The sequence below is a fragment of the Mercenaria mercenaria genome, chromosome 2 (genome assembly GCF_021730395.1).
Source record: "Mercenaria mercenaria strain notata chromosome 2, MADL_Memer_1, whole genome shotgun sequence".
NCBI classification, from domain to species: Eukaryota; Metazoa; Mollusca; class Bivalvia; order Venerida; family Veneridae; genus Mercenaria; species Mercenaria mercenaria.
The window spans coordinates 107,267,131-107,288,368 of record NC_069362.1 but is presented as its reverse complement, the minus strand read 5'-3'; the positions used below and the strand labels follow the sequence as shown (position 1 = coordinate 107,288,368).

Here is a 21,238-nt window from a genome sequence, read left to right as displayed (position 1 = left end):
ACAAATACTAATCTATGGTGGGACCCCTGGAAGTAAGGGACTTTGACAACTTTGCCTGAAGTTCCTTGTACAATATTGTTTTCTAAAAATGAAATACAAATATATGAGAATAACAAGGAAATTGATTAATGGCACAAGTTGATTTTTCCAAATTATTGAAAACCAAGAATAGCCAATTTGAATAGGATAATAAATAGAAAATCTAAGGGGAACATAAAAAAAGTTTTTGTAAAGAAAACGGATAATTGTGTCAGTATTTTTTACAATAACAGGATTGATTATACCTTTTCAAATGATCTAGTCCTGAATGCAAATAGTAGGTGGAATTTCAATTGAAAACGTCACACTATTTATAAGTAAGAAAGAGCTTTAATTTATGACATCATGCAATATTGACTGTTTAAGCTAGGTTTACTTTCATTTTTTAAAATGTGTTAAGCTTTTAAGTAGATTATTATTTTATGTTATACTAAACGTCATTATTACTGAAGAAGAGGGCTTGGATTTTAATATTGTTTTATTTGATAATTAGGTATTCAGGTAAGACGTTTTTGTTATAATGTTATCATAGACTTTTTTTCCAGTTCTGTTGAAATTAGAAAAATTTAAAGTAATGTTTTTAGATACAGTTCTTCATAACTACAATAAAAACTGCCAGATTAGCAAGGCTTAGTGTCCAATATATCGAACATGTGTACACTTAGGGCAGTTAGAAATGCACAGTTTATGACGTGATATTTTTGGGAAATATAATTGTATTGTAAAGCAGGTTTTATCATTCTGGATCTGTACACATTATACAGAGCATCATCACTCACTCGGGCATCGATAGCCAGGGCTCCTGTGCTCTAGTATTGTAATGGTCCCTGGCTCAGCCTCAGTTCTCCTTTTATTTGATGAGCTGCGCCATGAGAAAACCAACATAATGGCTTTGCAACCAGCATGGATCCAGACCAGCCTGTGCATCCACGCAGTCTGGTCAGGATCCATGCTGTCCGCTAATGGTTTCTATAATTGCAGTGGGCATTGAAAGCGAACAGCATGGATCCTGACCAGACTGCGCAAAGCCACTATATTGATTTTCTCGTGATGCGGCTCTTGTATGTTTGGATGACTCTAAACCCTGATAACTTGAGAATTTTCCTCATTCCCCTGTGATCTGGTGCGATTACTGTTTTACTGCTTCTTTGATTCACACTAAGTTTTGAGGATATAGAAGATATTTGTTTTGTTTCAGCATAAGATCGAAATATATTTCATCAAATGAACACCATATGTTTAATTTTCATGAATGGCACAGCCACAAGTGAAAATGTAATTTATGGTGTTCACTAGTGAAATATATTTCGATCTTACCCTGAAATAAACTTTTTATTTCATGTATTTGCAATGGTTTTAAACAAATTATATCCATTTACCCCTTCAACATCAGGTGCATCCCATCATGACATCATAATCTGACATGACATCATGATATCTATCTAGAAAAAGTCTCAAATAGTTCTATCATGTTTCCAGATTTCTTTCAGATTTTTTTAACAAGGAACATATATCTATATGATCCTGTAAGTATTTATATACATCTATATCTTTACTGAAGTATTTTTTGCAATTTATTATTTTCTTTTCATGTAGTGTAGTTCCGTACCAATAGAAAATGAAAATGATATTTTCACTGTTTCAAACATTGAAAATATCAATTTTATTTCATTGATAAATTTCAGTATTTCACTGAATGTATGTTTGAGTTCTGCTCTCTATGTAGTTCTGTGCAATTTTACAAAACCACTGTTACGCGTTCTTGAATGTACTGAGTATATGTTTTATATAGTTTTAATTTCTGAGACCAAGTTCAGAAGTAAGTGATATCATTTTGAAATATTACACCTATATACATTGTGACCAAGTTTTGTGAATATTGGATAAGAACCAGTCAAGACAGAGAGTGGACACTGTCAATTTTTGCAATATTGAGTACTCAAGGGCCATAACTCAAGAGACTTGTAGGATTCAGTTAGTTATCACACCTGGCCATGGTATTTTTTTTTCATAAACATTGTGACTAAATTCGGTTAACATTCAATACAAACTGCTCAAGCTTGAAAGCAGGCAATATTTGTAGACCTCATGCATAAAAAAAAATGGGGCGGATTTATAAGCAGATCAATGGCTGGCTAAAGTAATGTTGTTAATATTTCCACCTGTTTAACTATTGACAATTTTTGTGCAGCTTTTCTCTGCCTATTCTTTGATCAAGCAGTAGACACATTATATTTGTTTACATGCACAAATTGGGAGTACTTGCTTTTATATAATTAGGCTATATTGACCTTAGTATTGGGATACAGCAGTTCTTTAAATGTGAATGAGAAATATTTGAATAAGTAGCTAGTAATATTTTTGTCATGTGAAAGAAACGGTTTCTTTTCAGTATATAAGAAATTTGATTTGGTTAAAGTAAGAAGCAAACTTATAAACAAGGAAAAATTATAATAAGATAGGAAAAATAAAAGACAATAAAACATCTCATTCACAAACTGAAAATGTCTGAAAGATTTATTATCTTGTTTTAAAACAACTGGCCCAAAGCCTTGAAATCCAAGTTATTTTAAGGATATTTTGAATAATCTAAATAACTCCTGGTGTTTTCCCTTCTTCCTGCAGATTGTGTGTACAAGTCCAGTGGTGATCAGGTATACCGGAGCACCATGGAGGAGGTAACCAACACACTGCCAAGCAAGGAGGCTCAGTACTCGAACCTGGGTATGACACTTGGACGTCAGAAGATGAGCAGAGACCGCCAGTGTATACAAAGGAGAAGATCAACACTGAAACTGAAAAACAATCAGGTAAACTATGCTGTCATAGAGCTGTCTAGTTTTTATGCCCCCGAAGGGAGGCATATTAGTTTTCAACTGTCCGTCCGTTCGTTCGTCACAACGTTAACTTTTTGCTTGAAGGCACTTTACTCACGAACCACTGCTCCCAGGACCTTCAAACTTCACAAGCTGATAGTACTTATTGAGTACACCACCCCTACTGACTTTGGGGTCACCAGGTCAAAGATCAAGGTCACAGGGGCCAACGTTAACTTTTTTGCATGAAGGCACTTTACTTGCGAACCACTGCACCCAGGACCTTCAGACTTCACATGCTGATAGTACTTACTGAGTACACCACTCCTACTGACTTTGGGGTCACCAGGTCAAAGGTCAAGATCACAGGGGCCAACGTTAACTTTTTGCATGAAGGCACTTTACTCGTGAACCACTGCACCTAGGACCTTCAAACTTCACATGCTGATAGTACTTATTGAGTACACCACTCCTACTGACTTTGGGGTCACCAGGTCAAAGGTCAAGGTCACAGGGGCCAACGTTAACTTTTTGCATAAATGCACTTTACTCGCAAACCACTTCACCCAGGACCTTCAAACTTAACATGCTGATAGTACTTAATGATTACACGCATTTGTCACCATTAGTGACAGCTCTTGTTTAAAAAAGAAGTTAGAAAATGGGAGACTCAATACTTCAGACATAGAATGTCACAACCTAAATCCAGAGGTAATAGATTTTAGTCTCATCTGTTGTAGAATTTGACAAAGGTGTCCATTATGCCTTACTGTACATTGACTACTTTTAGAAATCCAAGATAACAGTTATAATTGATCTATAACCTTTACCCTGCCAAATTTCTAAAAATGGACTAGTCCATCATGCAATTTGGGCAGTACCATTAATTGTTCCAAGGGGTGTTCACTGAAAATTTACTGACTGAATAGCAAACAGTGCAGATGATGTTCAGCCTGCACAGATGTATAGGCTGATCTTGGTCAGCAGTGGTCACAAAAAAACAACAAAAAAACACCTGCCGTCAGCAGGCTAAAGGTTAAAAATAAGGTTTCACAATGGCTGGAGGCCCTTCTTTACAACTGATTTGATCATTTATAAAAGAATATGGTCTAGATTGCTTTATTTGTATAAGGGTTGGCTTTTGAATGGCCAAAAAAAGAAAGTGCTGTTTGTGTAGAATATTAGTTTATGCTAATTTATTTAGCTCAGTTTTAAAGAAAGATTGCAGCTTGTATGAATAATTCACGTCTGCTTAAATAAATAAGATATTGGTGTCATATGAGGATGTGTAGTTAAAACTTTAACATTTTGATTGAGAAGCCAGTAAGACTGGAAGACACAAGTAGAAAATACCAGTACACAAAATATACTAGGTGATGGTACACATTTTCGATAAACAGCCAGTTGCTGAGGCTTGTTTAAATACCAAATACATAATTTCATGTCAAAGACTATTTTCTCCAAGAATGAAATCAGTAAGTAAAAATCATTAACATATAGAAAAGATCATGCTCAAATTCTGATCAGGAGAGGAAGGTTCTGGTGTAGTTATGGTAAATACCCATGTTATTTCCAGTCAGCACTGAGAGACATACAAAATACTTTAAGAATTTAATAGAAATATTTGTTCTTGCTTAATTCAAGGTTTCTCCAGAGAACCCTGAAGTAAATGAAGCTTTACAGAAGCTAGGTCTTGGTGATATGGCAGTGAATACCGAAGAAGAGCAACATCATGTCATGAAACTGATCAGAGCAATGCCTAAACCATTGTCTGTTAAGAAACAAATGAGGTGAGTGATGCCTATACCATAGACTGTGAAGAGATAAAAAAGAGGTGAGTCATGCCTAGACCGTTGTCTGTGAAGGGATAAAAAGAGGTGAGTTATGCTTAGACCATTGCCCATGAAGAGATTAAAAGAGGTGAGTCATGCCTAGACCATTGTTTGTGAAGAGATAAAAAGAGGTGAGTTATGCTTAGACCATTGCCCATGAAGAGATTAAAAGAGGTGAGTCATGCCTAGACCATTGTCTGTGAAGAGATAAAAAGAGGGAGTTATGCTTAGACCATTGTTCGTGAAGAGATAAAAAGAGGTGAGTCATGCCTAGACCATAGACTGTGAAGAGATAAAAAAAAAAGTTGAGTCATGCCTAGACCATTGTCCTTAAAGAAACAAATGGAGTGAATCATGCCAAAACTATGGTTCATGAAGAAACTAATGAGGTATCATGCATAGACCTTTGTCTGTGAATAAACAAATGAGGTGAGTCATGCATAGACCTTTGTCTATGAAGAAACAAATGTGATGAGTAATGCCTAGACCTTTGTCCATGGTGAAACAAATGAGGTGAGTAATTCCTAGACCTTTGTCCATGGAGAAACAAATGAGATGTGTTAAATTGCTTTGTAAGAGAGGTTGTGATATCAGCATGTGTGCAAATTGGTACAATTTCTGCTACTGGCAGCCTCAAACCTAGGTTAAAGTAGGATAGGCTTTTACCTATTACAATGCTCCTTGCCATATTTTACAGCCAAATTGTGGATGATAAGCTAGACCATGGGAGCATCCTTTATCAAGTGATGTTTGATACATATGTATTCAAACATATTTAAAAACGTCTTATTGAAGAAAATAAATCTTCCCCTTCAAGTGACTGTATAACTTCAAAATATATGGGAAAAGAAAGATTTGTCTTTTCTTGTCTGGTAGAATAATTTATTTGCCTACCAAGAAAGCAGGAAGATAACCTGGCTGTATATATTACTGAACTTTGTACACAAACAACTCAAATCTATTTTTATTGTCACTGATCATGCATTTGAAGAGGCTGTTGTTTATTTGCTTTCAGTTTTAATAACAGCTGATTTGAGTTATGGCCCTATAAATAAATTTGGATACACACAGTTTGTGGCACTGTAAAATCTCATAATTATACATTTTGCAATTACTGTACTCCTAATTGTTATTGTTGAACCCTTATCATACTGGACACAACTGATTCTGCCTTTGTGACCAGTGTAGATCATGATCAGCCTGCACATACATGGTTTATGTATGTCTTTAAAACGGTATTAATTTAACAATACATGTATTTACATTTTAATTAAAACAAGGTTGAAAATTGCAGAAATATTTTGTCACGATTTAAATGGTCTATTGGTGACTGTATAAAGACAGCCCATCACAATTATCATATTTTAAACGATTTAATGCTTCAATACATTATACAGTACGTTTCCTCTTTCATCCGGAATTTAAATAAGAGATTAAACCTTACAGATATCACGCTTTCTTTACATAGCATTAATTGCTTGTGTTAAAAATAACTTATTCCGTCAAATATTCCAATATGATATATTGTTAAGAAGCACTTAAAGATCTTCCGATATTTTACGTCATGATACCTGACACTTAGACCGTGTCCAAGGTATTGTACCACAACAAATCAACAGTGATATTTTATAGAGGTATGCCCGGGGGCATGCATTTTATTAAAAGTTATAAAGCCTATTTGTAATTGAAATTTTGGTTGACCGAATGACAGAATAAAACAAAAAATGACCTTTTGGATTTTTCTGTCTTTAGATAGATATGGTGTATGAAACTGGGTTCAGTATTGAGGATATAGTGCAATATTATACATTTATTGAATGACTTGCCAGTTAATATTTAAAACTATTGTCCAGCTCTAGAGGACAGAGGGTCAATAGTTTTAACAATTGAACGGCAAGCCTTTCAAGTAAGTTATTGTTCACATACAGTCAGAAATTAATTTTCACAATTTTATTTTCAAATTTTTGACATATAAGCCTAGTAAATATATGTTGAATACTGATTGATCATAAAGGACATTAACTATGATTCATTAAGGAGTCAGGTAATAGAAAAAGTATCTATTTCCCATTTAAATTATGTCTGTTTTTCCCTGCTCAAATTTGTCTCAAAACAAGACACAGTCTCATGATTGATACAATATATTTTCTGGTACTCTCCATCCATCAGTCTTTCCATTATTTTATCAGCAATTGTGGCATTTCGTGCTTCAGATAACAAATGATCCGGGTTAATATGAAATTTGATAAACGGAACAAGATCACAAAAGGGAAACTTTTCTCTATTTCTGGTCCCCATTTGGTCCATTCCTTTAAAGACTAATGTCTTTAACTGCCATTGTTCTCCTGATAAGTGATCACAGATGATTTTGTGGTGGTATTGAACATAAAATTTTGTGAGATAAGCAACATGAATGCATCCTCTTGTAATTTCTTCATGTATTTACTATTTAAAGGGACTCAAACATTTTAGGCGGAAAATAATTTCTCTCAAAAATCCATAACAAGTGAGTGTTCCAAAAGTGACTATGATTCAACATCAATTATTGAAGCGTGACTTATCTGCTATCCTTGGCGTTTACCGCAGTATTGTTATGAGCTAAAAGCGCAGACACGCCTCGATGCATTAAGTTGATCTATAGTGGAACAAACTTATTGACATGAGTTTTGCAACAAATTCTTGTAAATAATCAAAATATTGTTCAGAAGGTAGTAAACCGTTGCTATGCTTTTGAAATAATGCAGAGAATTTACATTTTTAATTCATTTTTTACCAGTACCTTTTATTTTCACCCATTTTGTCATTTTTAGCTCGACTATTCGAAGAATAGTCTAGCTATTCTACTCACCCTGGCGTCGGCGTCGGCGTCGGCGTCACACTTTGGTTAAGTTTTTGCATGCAAGTACATACAGCTATTATTTAAAGGCATATAGCTTTGAAACTTATTTATTCTTTTTCTAGGTCAATTACCAACCTCACTGGGTCAAGTTCCATAACTCTAACATGTATTTTGAGCAAATTATGCCCCCTTTTGGACTTAGAAAATTCTGGTTAAAGTTTTACATGCAAGTTACTATCTCCAAAACTAATGCAGATATTGAATTGAAACTTCACATGTGTCGTCGGGGTTATAAAACTAGTTGATAGCACCAAGTCCCATAACTCTGACCTTTATTTTGGGCAAATTATGCCCCCTTTTGGACTTAGAAAATTCTGGTTAAAGTTTTGCGTGCAAGTACATACAGCTATTACTAAAAGGCATATAGATTTGAAACTTATTTTTTCTTTTTCTAGATCAATTACCTACCTCACTGGGTCAAGTCCCATAACTCTGACATGTATTTTGGCCAAATTATGCCCCCTTTTGGACTTAGAAAATTCTGGTTAAAGTTTTGCGTGCAAGTACATACAGCTATTACTAGAAGGCATATAGATTTGAAACTTATTTTTTCTTTTTCTAGATCAATTACCTACCTCACTGGGTCAAGTCCCATAACCCTGACATGTATTTTTGGCAAATTATGCCCCCTTTTGGACTTAGAAAATCCTGGTTAAAGTTTTACATGCAAGTAACTATCTCAAAACTACTACAGATATTAAATTGAAACTTCACATGTGTCTTCAGGGTTATAGAACTAGTTGATAGCACCAAGTCCCATAACTCTGACATGTATTTTGGGCAAATTATGCCCCCTTATGGACTTAGAAAATCCTGGTTAAAGTTTTGCGTGCAAGTACATACAGCTATTACCAAAAGGCATATAGCTTTGAAACTTATTTATTCTTTTTCTAGGTCAATTACCAGCCTCACTGGGTCAAGTTCCATAGCTCTTAACATGTATTTTGAGCAAATTATGTCCCCTTTTGGACTTAGAAAATTCTGGTTAAAGTTTTACATGCAAGTTACTATCCCCAAAACTAATGCAAATATTGAATTGAAACTTAACATGTTTCTTCGAGGTTATAAAACTAGTTGATAACATCAAGTCCCATAACTCTGATATCTATTTTGTTCAAATTATGTCCCCCTTTCGAACTTAAAACTCTTTTGATATTTAACATTTTGGGTAATAATTTCCTGCTTCTGTGACAATATTTCGAATAGTTGAGCTTGGCTGTCTTACGGACAGCTCTTGTTCAGTATCATACAACAATGTATGCACATTCTATACCAAATTTAGTGGACATGAACATGTTGAAAAATTTCACCCAAACTGTGGGCAAGTAGCTTTAAATGTATTTCCAAATTCTAATTAACTGATAAATTGATGCAAGTCATGAATATTGAGTGGTAAGAAAACTGGAAGTCTAGAAAACTGGCAATTTGAAAACATCAGTGTATGCAAATTAATGTTAATGTGCAAAAGAAATCATCTACCAGGAAGTATCATTGTGACTAACTGCCAATTTAATATTCTACTCTGTCAGATTTCTAATTGCTTCATTTCATATATCAGTATTGATGCTCAATGATGTATAAAACAACCACATGCATTTTGTTGCAAAAAAAAAAAAAAAAAAAAGACTTGTTGCTTATTTTATTGTGTGAAAAGTTTTTATAATAGTTTTTAACTTGTTATTGTAAAATGATACCTAGAATCTGAAATGTATACTTAAAGATTTTATGCACTCTAACAAAAGAAACCAATTAAGCAAAGAATAGTATTGCGATTTTAAAACGATCGCCTGATATTTCAGATGTAAATCGCAGTTTTAAGAAAATCTGTCCTTGTGTACATAAAGAAAGTGGGGGAAAGAAAATATTAGTTTACTTAATGCAAGATTTTACAGTGGTTAGTGGATATAGTAAGAACTGGACATTCTTATATTTACAAAGTGGAGAATTTTAAAATACATGATAGCTTGGTTGACTAGCCTTTGAGGCAGAAGTGTTTTGTGCATAAATGGGAAAAATTATGTGTTGAAATATATGTGTTCAACAAATTATATGTGTGCATATTAAACAAACAGGACTAAAATTTTAAATACCAGGTACATGTGGATTTAGAAAAGCAGTCTTCAGGATTTTTTTATTATTATTTTATTAAATGAAATATTAAAATTTATCTGAATGTAATCCACAATATATTTGTGAAAAAAGTTCTTCGGAGAGGTAGTTATAGATTCTATCAAAAAAAATTTTAGTTGAAAGGTAAATACACCACAAATAAATTTTCAAACACAAAATTTTACTTTGACAAATAGTATTAGAGTAAATATCAATACAAGGTTATTCAATTTTATGAAAAAAAAAAGTAAAAGAAGTGTACATTTATTCCTAAAATGAAATACACCTGTCCAGTAAATATAACATGTAGCAATTTATTTCTGTAAGGTATTGTTTCATTATAATGGTCTAATATAATGTCATGCTACCCGTAGTAGCGAATAATACAAAGATACGTCATGAATAATGAATAACGTCGGTCCATTGTTTAATTTTACATTGTAAATATGGTTTATAAGATCTGTCCATAATTAAGGCGCTGTACAAACCGTTTATTGTTCATCTTTGTCAATACAATGTTTGCTCTGGGCTGAAGAAGGAATACAGGAAAATGTGAATTATTACCTTAAAAATGTGATGTTTCTTTTTTGAAAATTTGTGCGATAGTTTTTGGGAGATAAAAATCATTTTTCGGTAACTTGTGGTGATTTCTTTTTTGTAAAGATAAAAAGAAATTGTAATTTTAGTAAAAAACTTATAATAGAATTAACCAATTACATGTAAAAGACAAATTGATCTGGAAAAGAAAGGTAAAAAAGACAAAATTTCCTTTTGCATGTACATCTAATTTAAAACAGTATTAATTTTTTCTTTATTTCATTTTCTATTGATTCTAAAATGCAGATTTAACTTCCTATTGTTCCAGTAATAAACTTTCTGTTTAAAGTTCTGCATTTAAATATTTGCTTAAGGAAATTAGAGTTGAAAATGTTCAAGTTTGCCTATTGTTTATTTTTCACAAGTTTGGAGAGAAGTTGTTAAAAAGAAATATATATCTGATCATGCAGAAACATGCCATATTTGTTAGTTATTGACAGACTTAAAAAATTGTGAAAAATAAGACTTTAGTGTAATATCAAATAACAGGATTTGAAATAAGGAAATATTAGGGTTAAGTTATTGTATCTTAAGACAGTGGAATGGAGATATTTTGTTTATCGACAATTGTTATAAATTGTAATGGATTTATAATAAGAAAACTACAGGGGTAGATTTCAAACAAGATGTATTTGTTTAATATAAATTAACAAAAAGAAATAGATGACACTTTGGGTTTTATTATTTACTTTGAAGTTTATATAGGTATTTCATTTTAATGAAAAGAGAAAAATTGGGACTGTATGGAATAAACAACTGAACTATTTATTGCAACTTCACAGGAACTGTTTTTCTCAAAATACAAGATTTGACTAGTAAATTTATATTTAATATTATAAATTTGTTAGTTGATTTACTGTTTTCTCATTTTTCTCATTTTACTGTCAGAAATTAGGTAGAAAACATTTTACTTAAAGAAACAGTAAAACAAAATATATTGGAATAAGATCAAAAAAAATTCAAAAGACATTATGTGGACTGGTGCTAGAGGAAACCGAGTGTCACCAGACCCCTGGGATGATGACCCCGTTGAGGAAGTACCAATGGAACCCCCATCGTACAGTGACTGGGGTGATCCAAAACAAACTGTCAGTGAACCTGTTAAACCTAAGAAAAGTGAACCTGTAGTTAAAAAAGAATCTAAAGCAAATGCTGAGGTTAAAAAGGAAAGTATTCCTGAAAAGAAAGTTGAATCGGACTTTGTTTATCGCGGAAAACCGAAGAAAAAGGTTGAAAGTGTGGAAGAAGTGGATACGTATATAAACAAGAGATTTAATAACAGTCATGCATGGACACCCTATCTGTGGGAGAGAAAAAGGTAAAGAAAAAGCTTTCCTCATTGGGTTCCTTATCATGTTATATTACGTTATACCAGATTCTAGATCTGTATAGCACTCTTGTCATGATAAACTTAATATAGACTGAACACTGTCTGAACATTTTTTTGCAATCTGAATTTTTCTGAACAGGGAGTTTATGTTCTGAATATTTCTGAACTTTTACTGAACTTGTCTGAAAGATTCAGAAATAAATTCAGATTGTTTCAGATATTGATTTTTCCTGAAATATTCAGAAATGAATAACTTCAGAATGTTTCAGGTTTTGAATTTGTCTCAAATTGTTAATTTTTCAAATGAAAAAACATTAGTTTTTAGATGGCATCAATATACATTGAAACACCACTTATATAAAGACGTAAAAAATGGTAATAGTAGCTTCCTCGCTTGGCACTCAGCATTAAGAGGATAGTGCTAGGACTGGTCAGCCCAGTGTCAGTATAATGTGACTGGGGGTATCATGCCACATGTCTAAGGAGTGATATTCCAGTGAGGCAGCACTATAAAGTTGTGTATTGTGCTCACTGCTACAAGTAGACACCGTCATTTATATGACTGAAAAATTGTTGAAAAAGACGTTAAACCCCAACACACACACACTTGAGCACCAATTGCTTAAACACCCAGGCTCAGGCGAGCATTACATTATGGTCATCTTTGTGTTTGGATTGCCCACAACTGTGGATAACTCAACATTGTTCATCCCATAAAGACCACAAACAGTCAGTGTTTTATTGGAGTTCAGGTTTGCCAAGGTAAATGAGCCACGCCATGAGAAAACCAACATAGTGGCTTTGAGACCAGTATGGATCCAGACCATCCTGCGCATCCGCGCAGTCTAGTCAGGATCCGTGCTGTTCGCTAACAGTTTCTCTAATTGCAATAGGCTTTGAAAGCGAACAGCATGGATCCTGACCAAACTGTGCGCATGCGCAGGCTGGTCTGGATATCATGCTGGTCGTAAACCACTATGTTGGATGTCTCATGTCTCGGCTCAATTTATGTCTAGCACCCGAAGGGGCTATGCTAGCATTGTAAGGCCTTTAATGGAGAAACACCCGCAGAGTAAAATGAATAAAGATGAATATACTAACTTATTTAAATATTTATCCGACTGCATAATAGCTTTAATAGCCCAAAAATCAATGAGAGGAAGTAGGAAGCTGATAACAGCACCAAAAGTGCATACGAACATTGATCCAGGTAATTGGAGACGTTTCGTTGCGATACCCGGGTATTGATTCTTGGCTAAATCCGTCGACAAACAATTAGTTCTCATATAAATCAAACATACTGAAGGAGAAAGAGGATAGAATTTCATTCCTGCCATGAAATATTAATAATTATTCTGTTTTTTTTTTTTTTCTGTTTAGGCAAATATTAAATGTGTACAATGCATCCTGTGTAGAGCACAAACATCTTTTAAGACTACTCCAAGGTTTTTAATGAATATATGTATTAAACTTTTTAATATTTCTAAAATGGACCGGTCTGTCATTCAGTTTGGGCAGTACCACTTATAATTCAAAGGGGTGTTCAGTGAAAAATTTCTGACTGACTAGTGAACAGCGCAGGATGATCTTGGTCTGCACTGGTCACGAAGGCAGAATCATTTGCCACCAGCAGGCTAAAGGTTAAACATTAAAAGAATTAATTCTAGAATGGAAACAGCATTTTGACTGAAAAGCAAATGCTGAAAATAACGATATCTATCACTTAAACTAAGGTAAACTCTTGTTAATTGTTTTAATGAAACAAGTAAATATTGTCCTGTTACAGTAAATGGATTGCTTTTTTTGGCATTTCATTTAGAAGGTTTTACTTTATGCAACTTTTATAGCTTTCTTTGTGATATTTTGAAGTAATTTTGTATGGTTTATGGGCATTATTTTGGATCAAATGTTTGTATTTATGTACAAATGTATATAGATCTATGACAGCTTGAAATCTTTAATTTATGATTTTATTTTCTGAAAAGCTACTTAAAACAGATAATATTCTTAGCAATTCATACTTGCCTTGTTTTTACTATAACATAGCTCTTTTAAAACTGTTTAAAAGGACATTCCTAAAATGTTTTTTTCTTTGTATCTGTTTTGGTCCATAATAGAAAAAATTGCCAGTACTCCATGATTATGGCATTCATATTTACTCAAACCATTGAAAAATGATTGAGTTATGTCATACAAAAGCAAGAAAAGCAAGGAAGTGCGATGAAGTTAGGCCATATAAAAGCAAGGAATTGCAATGAAGTTAGGCTACATAAAAGAAAGGAAATAAAATGAATATAAGCCATATAAAAGCAAGGAATTGCAATGAAGTTAGGCTACATAAAAGCAAGGAAGTGTGATGAAGTTAGGCCATATAAAAGCAAGGAATTGCAATGAAGTTAGGCCATATAAAAGCAAGGAATTGCAATGAAGTTAGGCTACATAAAAGCAAGGAAATAAAATGAATATAAGCCATATAAAAGCAAGGAATTGCAATGAAGTTAGGCTACATAAAAGCAAGGAAGTGTGATGAAGTTAGGCCATAATAAAAGCAAGAAATTGCAATGAAGTTGTACCATAATAAAAGCAAGGAAGTGTAATGAAGTTATGCCATATAAAAGCAAGGAATTGCAATGAAGTTATGCCATATAAAAGCAAGGAATTGCAATGACGTTAGTCCATATAAAAGCAAGGAATTTCAATGAAGTTAGGCCATATAAAAGCAAGGAAATAAAACGAAGTTAGGCTATATGAAAAAAGACGTCAGTCGACAGTAACGTAACAAACATCTGACAGTAATTGACTGTAAGATCAATGGTTTTCTGAAAAACCTTTGCAAAGGCTACTGCTCCTAGTTCAGTCCTCTGTATAAATGAGCCAAGCCATGAGAAAACCAACATAAAGGCTTTTGGGACCAGCATGGATCCAGACCAGCCTGTGCATCCACGCAGTCTGGTCAAGATCCATGCTGTTCGCTAACAGTTTCTCTAATTATAATAGGCTTTAAAAGCGAACACATGGATCCTGACCAGACTGCGCGGATGTGTAGGCTGGTCTGGATCTATGCTGGTCGCAAAGCCACTATGTTGGTTTTCTCATGACGCGGCTCAAATTACTGTTATTTTCTGATGGTCACATCCATAAATCCAACAATATGAATCCCTATAACAATAACAGACCTGCACTAATTTTTGTTTGGTGGGACATTGCAGCAGAAGATATGTTCTAATATGCTTGTTGAAATTACTCCGTGGATGTGTAACCTCTTTCTGTGAATTTATTTTTTTCTATACATTATTTCTTAAATAAAACATTTTCATTTTCTGCTGTTACTTTATTTTCAAAATATATTCTGTCTGTATAAATTGCGTAAGGTAAAAAGGAAGCATGTAGCACTAAATGTTAGTCTTCTTGACTGGCAGCATGCTTACACTTACCAGATTTCACTCATGGGATAATAGTCATGCACTCCAGGATGACACTAGAAAGCTGTCACTTTTTTTTTATTAATATTTATGGCTGAAACTTTGCATAGCTTTTTGTTTATAATAAGTAGATACCATATACCTGCCAAGTTCCATTAAATTTCGTAAAAGATTTACATATATGGGGGGAAAAAAAGAAGAAGAAAATAAAGCATACTGTAAAGTTTAAAACAGGTTTTAAGCTCTTACTGGTTAAGCTTTAATACATTATCACAATGTGTTTTTCTAATTCCAGAGAGATGCTTATGAAAGGACCTGTAAAACCAAGCAAAGGATTTAAGCACAGAGTCAGATATGTAAGACTGTTACATAATATTTATTACATTTAATAGCGACTTTCTTTTTATGTTTAACATTTTAGAACTGACAAAATTTTACAAAAAGGACACGTGTAAAGTGAGGTCAGGTCTTTTGGCAGATAGGAAAACGTGTAATTTCCATTGTTAGAATTAAATAAATGTTTTATAGTGATTCAAAATTATAGTATTTCTATCTTCATCCATAAAAAATTTTTACAGATAGTTTATAATTATTCATTTTTTTATTTTTCTTCAGGAGTTTCAACATACAGTTATTTTTTTGTTACAAATATTCAATTTTCAGGGCAACTTAAAATAATTGTGACTTATTTAAAATGTGTTATTTGATACAGGGATGGAACAGCTTTAAGATCAGCTGGAGAGAATTTTTGTACAGTTTTGAGGCCTGGAGAGGGGCTATCAAGAAAATTGAAGGTACCAATCAATATAGAGTGCAGTTTCATTCTTGTAAGAGAAAATGCTATTGTATTGTTATAAATAAAACTGTTACACTTTTTCAATCATAACACTCACAAGTCAGTGCTTATCAACAAATTATTGACTGAATGTTTAATAAAAGTGATTTTTACCACTTTAGTTACATTTGATCATACCATTTATTTTTGCTGTGCATCAAAACTACTTCTTTAATGTAAACGTTTGTCTTTGCAGGTTACCAAGGTGCTGGAGTTGTATCATATTTCGTGTTCCTCCGCTGGCTTTTCTTCCTCAACATCTTCATATTTCTACTTCTCTTCTGGGTGATCACCTTCTTTCAAGTCACGTTTGATCCAGAGACAACGTACGACTCGGACTTGACGGGATCGGGATCGTCTGCTTATACCACAACTATAGCAACTACTTGTAGTGCCTTATACAGTCCAAACGTTACATCCGATGCGCTGACACTCATTCTGGATTTCTTTCAAGGAACAGTAAGTCTTGGTCTTGAACTTATGAACAAGGGTGGGGCCCAGGTAGGAGGGTGACTGGGGTGGGGTTGTCCTTTCAATTTAAAGAGATTTTATTGTGTTGTTGGGTGGGCAAACTGGGGGTTGGCACTGTATCAAGTAGACTACAAGAGAGTAGGAAAATAATGCTGCTGTAGGCAGCGAGATGAATACCACCTTGGTAGCCTAGTGGCAAAATGTTGACTTCGAGTGCTGGAGGTGATAAGTTTGCACTCTGGTTGCTTCATACCAAATATATGAAAAATGGAACTAATAGCTTCTCTACTTGGTGCTTAAAAATGGAACTGATAGCTTCTCTACTTGGTGCTTAAAAATGGAACTAATAGCTTCTCTACTTGGTGCTTAGCATTAAGAGGATAGATTTAGGACTGGTCAGCCAGGTGTCAGTATAATGTAATTAGTAATAGTCTTTCATGTCATCAATGGTACAGCTCCAGTATATCTGAGGGAAATGTTTGTACCTACTCGACAACGATACAGACTTCGCTCACAAAGTGACACTAACTTTAACATCCCTAGACGGCGAACAAAACTAGCAGACAGATCTATGGCAGTCGTTGGTCCCAAATGGTGGAACGATCTGCCTGGCTATCTGAAAAACATTCAGTCTGAAGCCAGCTTTAGATCAAAACTGAAAACACATTTATTTAGGCAGTTTTATGAACAATGAGTGTAGTCTTGTGAAAATACAAAATATTCAGAAGTGGTGTAAAATAGTATTTATATATGTCCAAATCTTTAAATCTAAGTTCTATAATCCTGTTCATATTTTGTATGTATATATGTTAAAAGTGTGTTATGTAATTGTAAAGCGCAATAGAATATTTTATAATTTTTGCGCTATATAAATGCCATGTATTTGTATTTGTAACTGGGTGGGGTATCAGGTCATGTGTCTACGGCTTGAATTTCAGTGAAACAGCACTATAAAGTTAGGCATTGTGCTCACTGCTCAGCATAGTTTATAATGACTAAAAAAATTCTTAGATCGAAACGCATGCAGGCACGCACACTCAGACACACACGCACGCACGCACACACACACAAGGCAGGTAGCTGCTTATGATAAGTGAAAATTAAAACAAAAAGTCAATTAGGGAAGTTATCTGACTGACTGATTAAAGCAAGTGACTCAATAATAAAGGTAGTTGCTAAGGCAGGATCGACTGCTTGTTCTATAATGCATGTCCAAAGACAGGATAGTAAAGCCATTAGCCAATCTTATTCACATATTATTTCAGGGCTGGATGGAAGATACAGCCATGTTTAATGGTTACTATGTTGACAGGAAGGTTCAGCTTGCTGCATCCAACTACAATCTTCCTCTCGCTTACTTCCTGGTCACAGTCATTGTCATGCTGATCAGTTTGATTGTGATGGTTCGCAAGTATGTATTGCAGTATTTCCCCTATTATTGTTTCATAAAGGACATGCAATTTCATTTCCCATATACACATATTATTAGCAGTTCTTACTGGTACCTTAGTGCCTCTACAATTGAGTGATTAAGGTGGCTCACTTACCTACCCCTCAATGCTGGGTTAGAAATCCCCTTAAGGGATGTAGAATTAATGAAGCCATCCAACAGGTGGTTCTGGAAGGATCGTTAGGGAGCTCACCTGTGCCAGAAATAATGCCCAGAGGGTCAGTTGGGGTCTCCACCACTTTCAAATGCTGGAAAGTTGCCATATGACCCAAACTGTATTGGTGTGGTAAACAAAAAGAATTAACTGGGACTCTTTTACTTGAGTGATAGTAATATACATGTACTATGATCTTTCTGTTTTAAGAGAATTAAGAGAAATAATAATGCTTAGGGCATAGGAAACTTATTCAACATGTTGTTAATTTCACTTTTTTAATTTTGTACATGTGTAAGGGAACTTTTCTACAAAATAGGGAAGTGGCACTGCTGTTAGCATTGTTGTCTTTATCACACCCTGGTCAAAGTCTTATGTTCAAGGCCATATCTCAGCAACCATTTCATGTGTTGGATTGAAGCCTCACAATAAGCTTCCCAGTCACTGGTCATACTTCAGTCATCATGTAAGACAACTATTGGTTAAAATTTATATACTGTTAAATTCATTCTTTTTTGTGTGAAAAAAATTGTTTAAAATTTTGCTTGCTTCTAACTCGGCTGTACCTGTATTCAATCTAGTCTTCTTAGACTTAGAAATTGTCGAAATGGTCAGCATGTTGTCTCATGCACAGCTCTTGTTTTAACATGAAGGATGAGATTGTAACTTAATTTCTTTAACTAATTTCGAACATTTTTCTATCTTTTAATCAAGTATTAGTTTGAAACTATTATCAACTACCTGGCATACAGATTAAAATTAGTGTCAGTTTTTTTTTTACCAAAACAGTTTTATGCATAAAAAGATCTGTATGTCTTCATAATAATAAAACAAATATCTTACTGGTTTTCACTGTCTAGAATTCATTCAGTTTGTTATATTTTTAAATGAGACACATGTCTTTAGTTTTGCAAAAGTGTGTTGAAATTAGTGACACAAATTTGATATTTTTTAGTGATTTTTTTTTAAAATGACAAATATCATATTTCAGAACCCTGAGGGAGGGCTGTGTTATATTACACTTTATTCCATAATTAATGTCTGTTATTAGTTATCAAATGAAAACTGAAAATACCTATAGTTGGAATATTTGAAATATTAAAGTGTTAGCATTTTATTATTGAGGTAGTTTGAGGTAATTTTGAATCTATAATGAAATATGTAATCTCAGAATGCACATGATGAAGTGGATGGAAATAGATACAAATACGTTTGCACCCATGGATCTAAAAAAAAAAATGTTTTCTTATCATCAGATGCAGAAAAAAACATTGTGATATTAATATTTCCAGCATGAGTGTCACTTATAAGTGTTAATGCACAGCTTTTCTGTTAGTTAATCCCTAGCAATGTTGCTTTAAGGTTTTTCAGTGGTTAAGTCTATACAACAATGTTCAATGACTGGTAATCTATTAATAGTATTGTTATAATGCTTTGTTAGGCGTGTTGGTCGGTAAGTAAATATTACGGCTTCTGTAGATAATACTATAATCATCAGGTAGCATATCACCTGCATACAAGTTTGTATTACATGAATCAGTAGAGATTCACGATATTTATATCTTCATATTTGTTACCAGAAATTGTAATAGTATCAGATAGTATAGGTTCACTGTGAATTGTCACCTCGGTGTGAAAAAAGTAGGAAATAGCTTCTTTAAGTTAGAGCAGTTAAGCATTTTTTATGCCAAGGTGTCTAATTTTTATGGCATTTTCAGCATGTATTTTTCTAGGTTAAGAATTGGAATGTAGGACAAAATTATGTTCCCCTCCAAGAAATAAAAAAATACAATTTTAAAAAAGATAAGTTAACCTCAAAACAGAATTGAAAAAAAATGAAAAGATTTTGTCCACCTTTAATTTCAAATTGAGTGTTTGTGGGGAGAAGAGAGGGTGGCGGGAAAGAGGGTGTTGGCAGATGTTTTGTCCATATCCCAAAGAATTGTCATATTGGTATTTGGTATCTAGAACAAGGTTGGTCACTTCGAACAGGTTAATTGGTCCATAAGACAGTAATACTTTGAGCTTATTGATACATACTTCTATCTGCATTTTGCAATCTCATTTGTCATCAATCAAATTATGTTTTTGCTGAAAAATTCTTAGATATGTAAATCATAGTTCTTTTCCAGTCTGCCAAAAGCATAATTTGTTTTAAGAAAGTTAAAATGCACTAAAAACACATTCTGCTTTTTTGTGCTTTTTTGTCTTTTTTAAACACATTAAAGTAGATAATCAATGTTGACAAAACTAAAATAAACAGCATGAGTTTGCAAGAGTTTAATGTAATTTCATTGGCAGGATTGCACCAAAAACACAAGAGTTAGTGCCCTTTAATATGTTGAAATTACTATTTGTCTCGTTCTTAACATATTTAGAGCCTATCTAAATGAAACTTACACAAAATGTATATGCCAATAATATCTCTTACAGGTGTGATAATGGGGAAGTTGCTCTTTTTATCACAGAGTTACCCATGAATTTCTAAAATTTGCTATTTTTCACATTTTAAACGTACTAGAGGCCGCATTTCTCAAGCAATTTTTACGAAAATTACACAAAATAAATACATCAAAAGGTCTTGAACAAGTTTCATGATAGTAATGTTCAAATAAGAGTTATGTCCATTGAATTATTTAGAAGTTATTGACCAGGTACGCAATATGGAATGCATTAGGTTTTGTATAAGACAAGGCCACATAGATTCGCATATAGTACTGTAAGTCATTCAGTACCAAAGAAATACTTTTAACTCAGTACTGGGTGAAATTTGAAATGTTTTCCTATATCATTACATTGCAAAGAACAAGTGAAACAAAGGCAGTCTTTGTATCTGAATTAGCTGTATCAGTGCCCAGCACTATAGCTATAGTTTGTAGGTGTTGAATAAAACTCACAAGTAATATTTTAAAGCCATTAAACTCTCACTTCACAGACAGCTTTTAGAAATATAATTAATTTTGCACTTTTAAACACAGTTGAAGAATATATTGCTTTGAATTTTCCAGGAATAAAGTGTTTTGAAGACATTATGTTTTAATTCTTTTGTGTTCATAGTTTCATTATATATGGAAAAGGAAGTAATTACCTAGGGTTTGAAAATGGTTAGAAAAAACATTCCCCTACCTCTCAACTTATTTTGATTTTGTTATGAAATCTGAAGTCAATTTATTGTTTTCTAGGGGAGAAAAAAGATTTTGATTTTGAAAGTGAATTCATGAATTAAAATAAACAAGCTTTTTTATTTTCTCATCAGCCTGTTGCAACCGTTATATAATTCTGTT

General features: G+C 33.6%; 1 protein-coding gene across 9 annotated transcripts in view; it reads left to right on the top strand.

Moving 5' to 3' along the window:
* Positions 1-394: 394 nt before the first annotated feature.
* LOC123564843 (transmembrane channel-like protein 7) overlaps positions 395-21,238 on the top strand; it is a 43,548-nt gene continuing 22,704 nt past the window's right edge. For 2 of the 9 annotated variants that reach the window (XM_053537463.1, XM_053537465.1), the window contains exons 1-6: positions 9,375-9,679; positions 11,181-11,610; positions 15,340-15,400; positions 15,757-15,838; positions 16,076-16,338; positions 17,616-17,761. In XM_053537463.1, the coding sequence (XP_053393438.1) occupies positions 11,264-11,610; positions 15,340-15,400; positions 15,757-15,838; positions 16,076-16,338; positions 17,616-17,761 (899 nt within the window). In that variant the 5' untranslated portion in view covers positions 9,375-9,679; positions 11,181-11,263. Of the gene's footprint in view, positions 541-2,664; positions 2,850-4,499; positions 4,646-9,347; positions 9,680-9,776; positions 9,801-10,174; positions 10,445-11,180; positions 11,611-15,339; positions 15,401-15,756; positions 15,839-16,075; positions 16,339-17,615; positions 17,762-21,238 lie in introns of those variants that run through there. The other 7 variants (XM_053537464.1, XM_053537458.1, XM_053537460.1 and 4 more) reach the window with 7 other exon arrangements.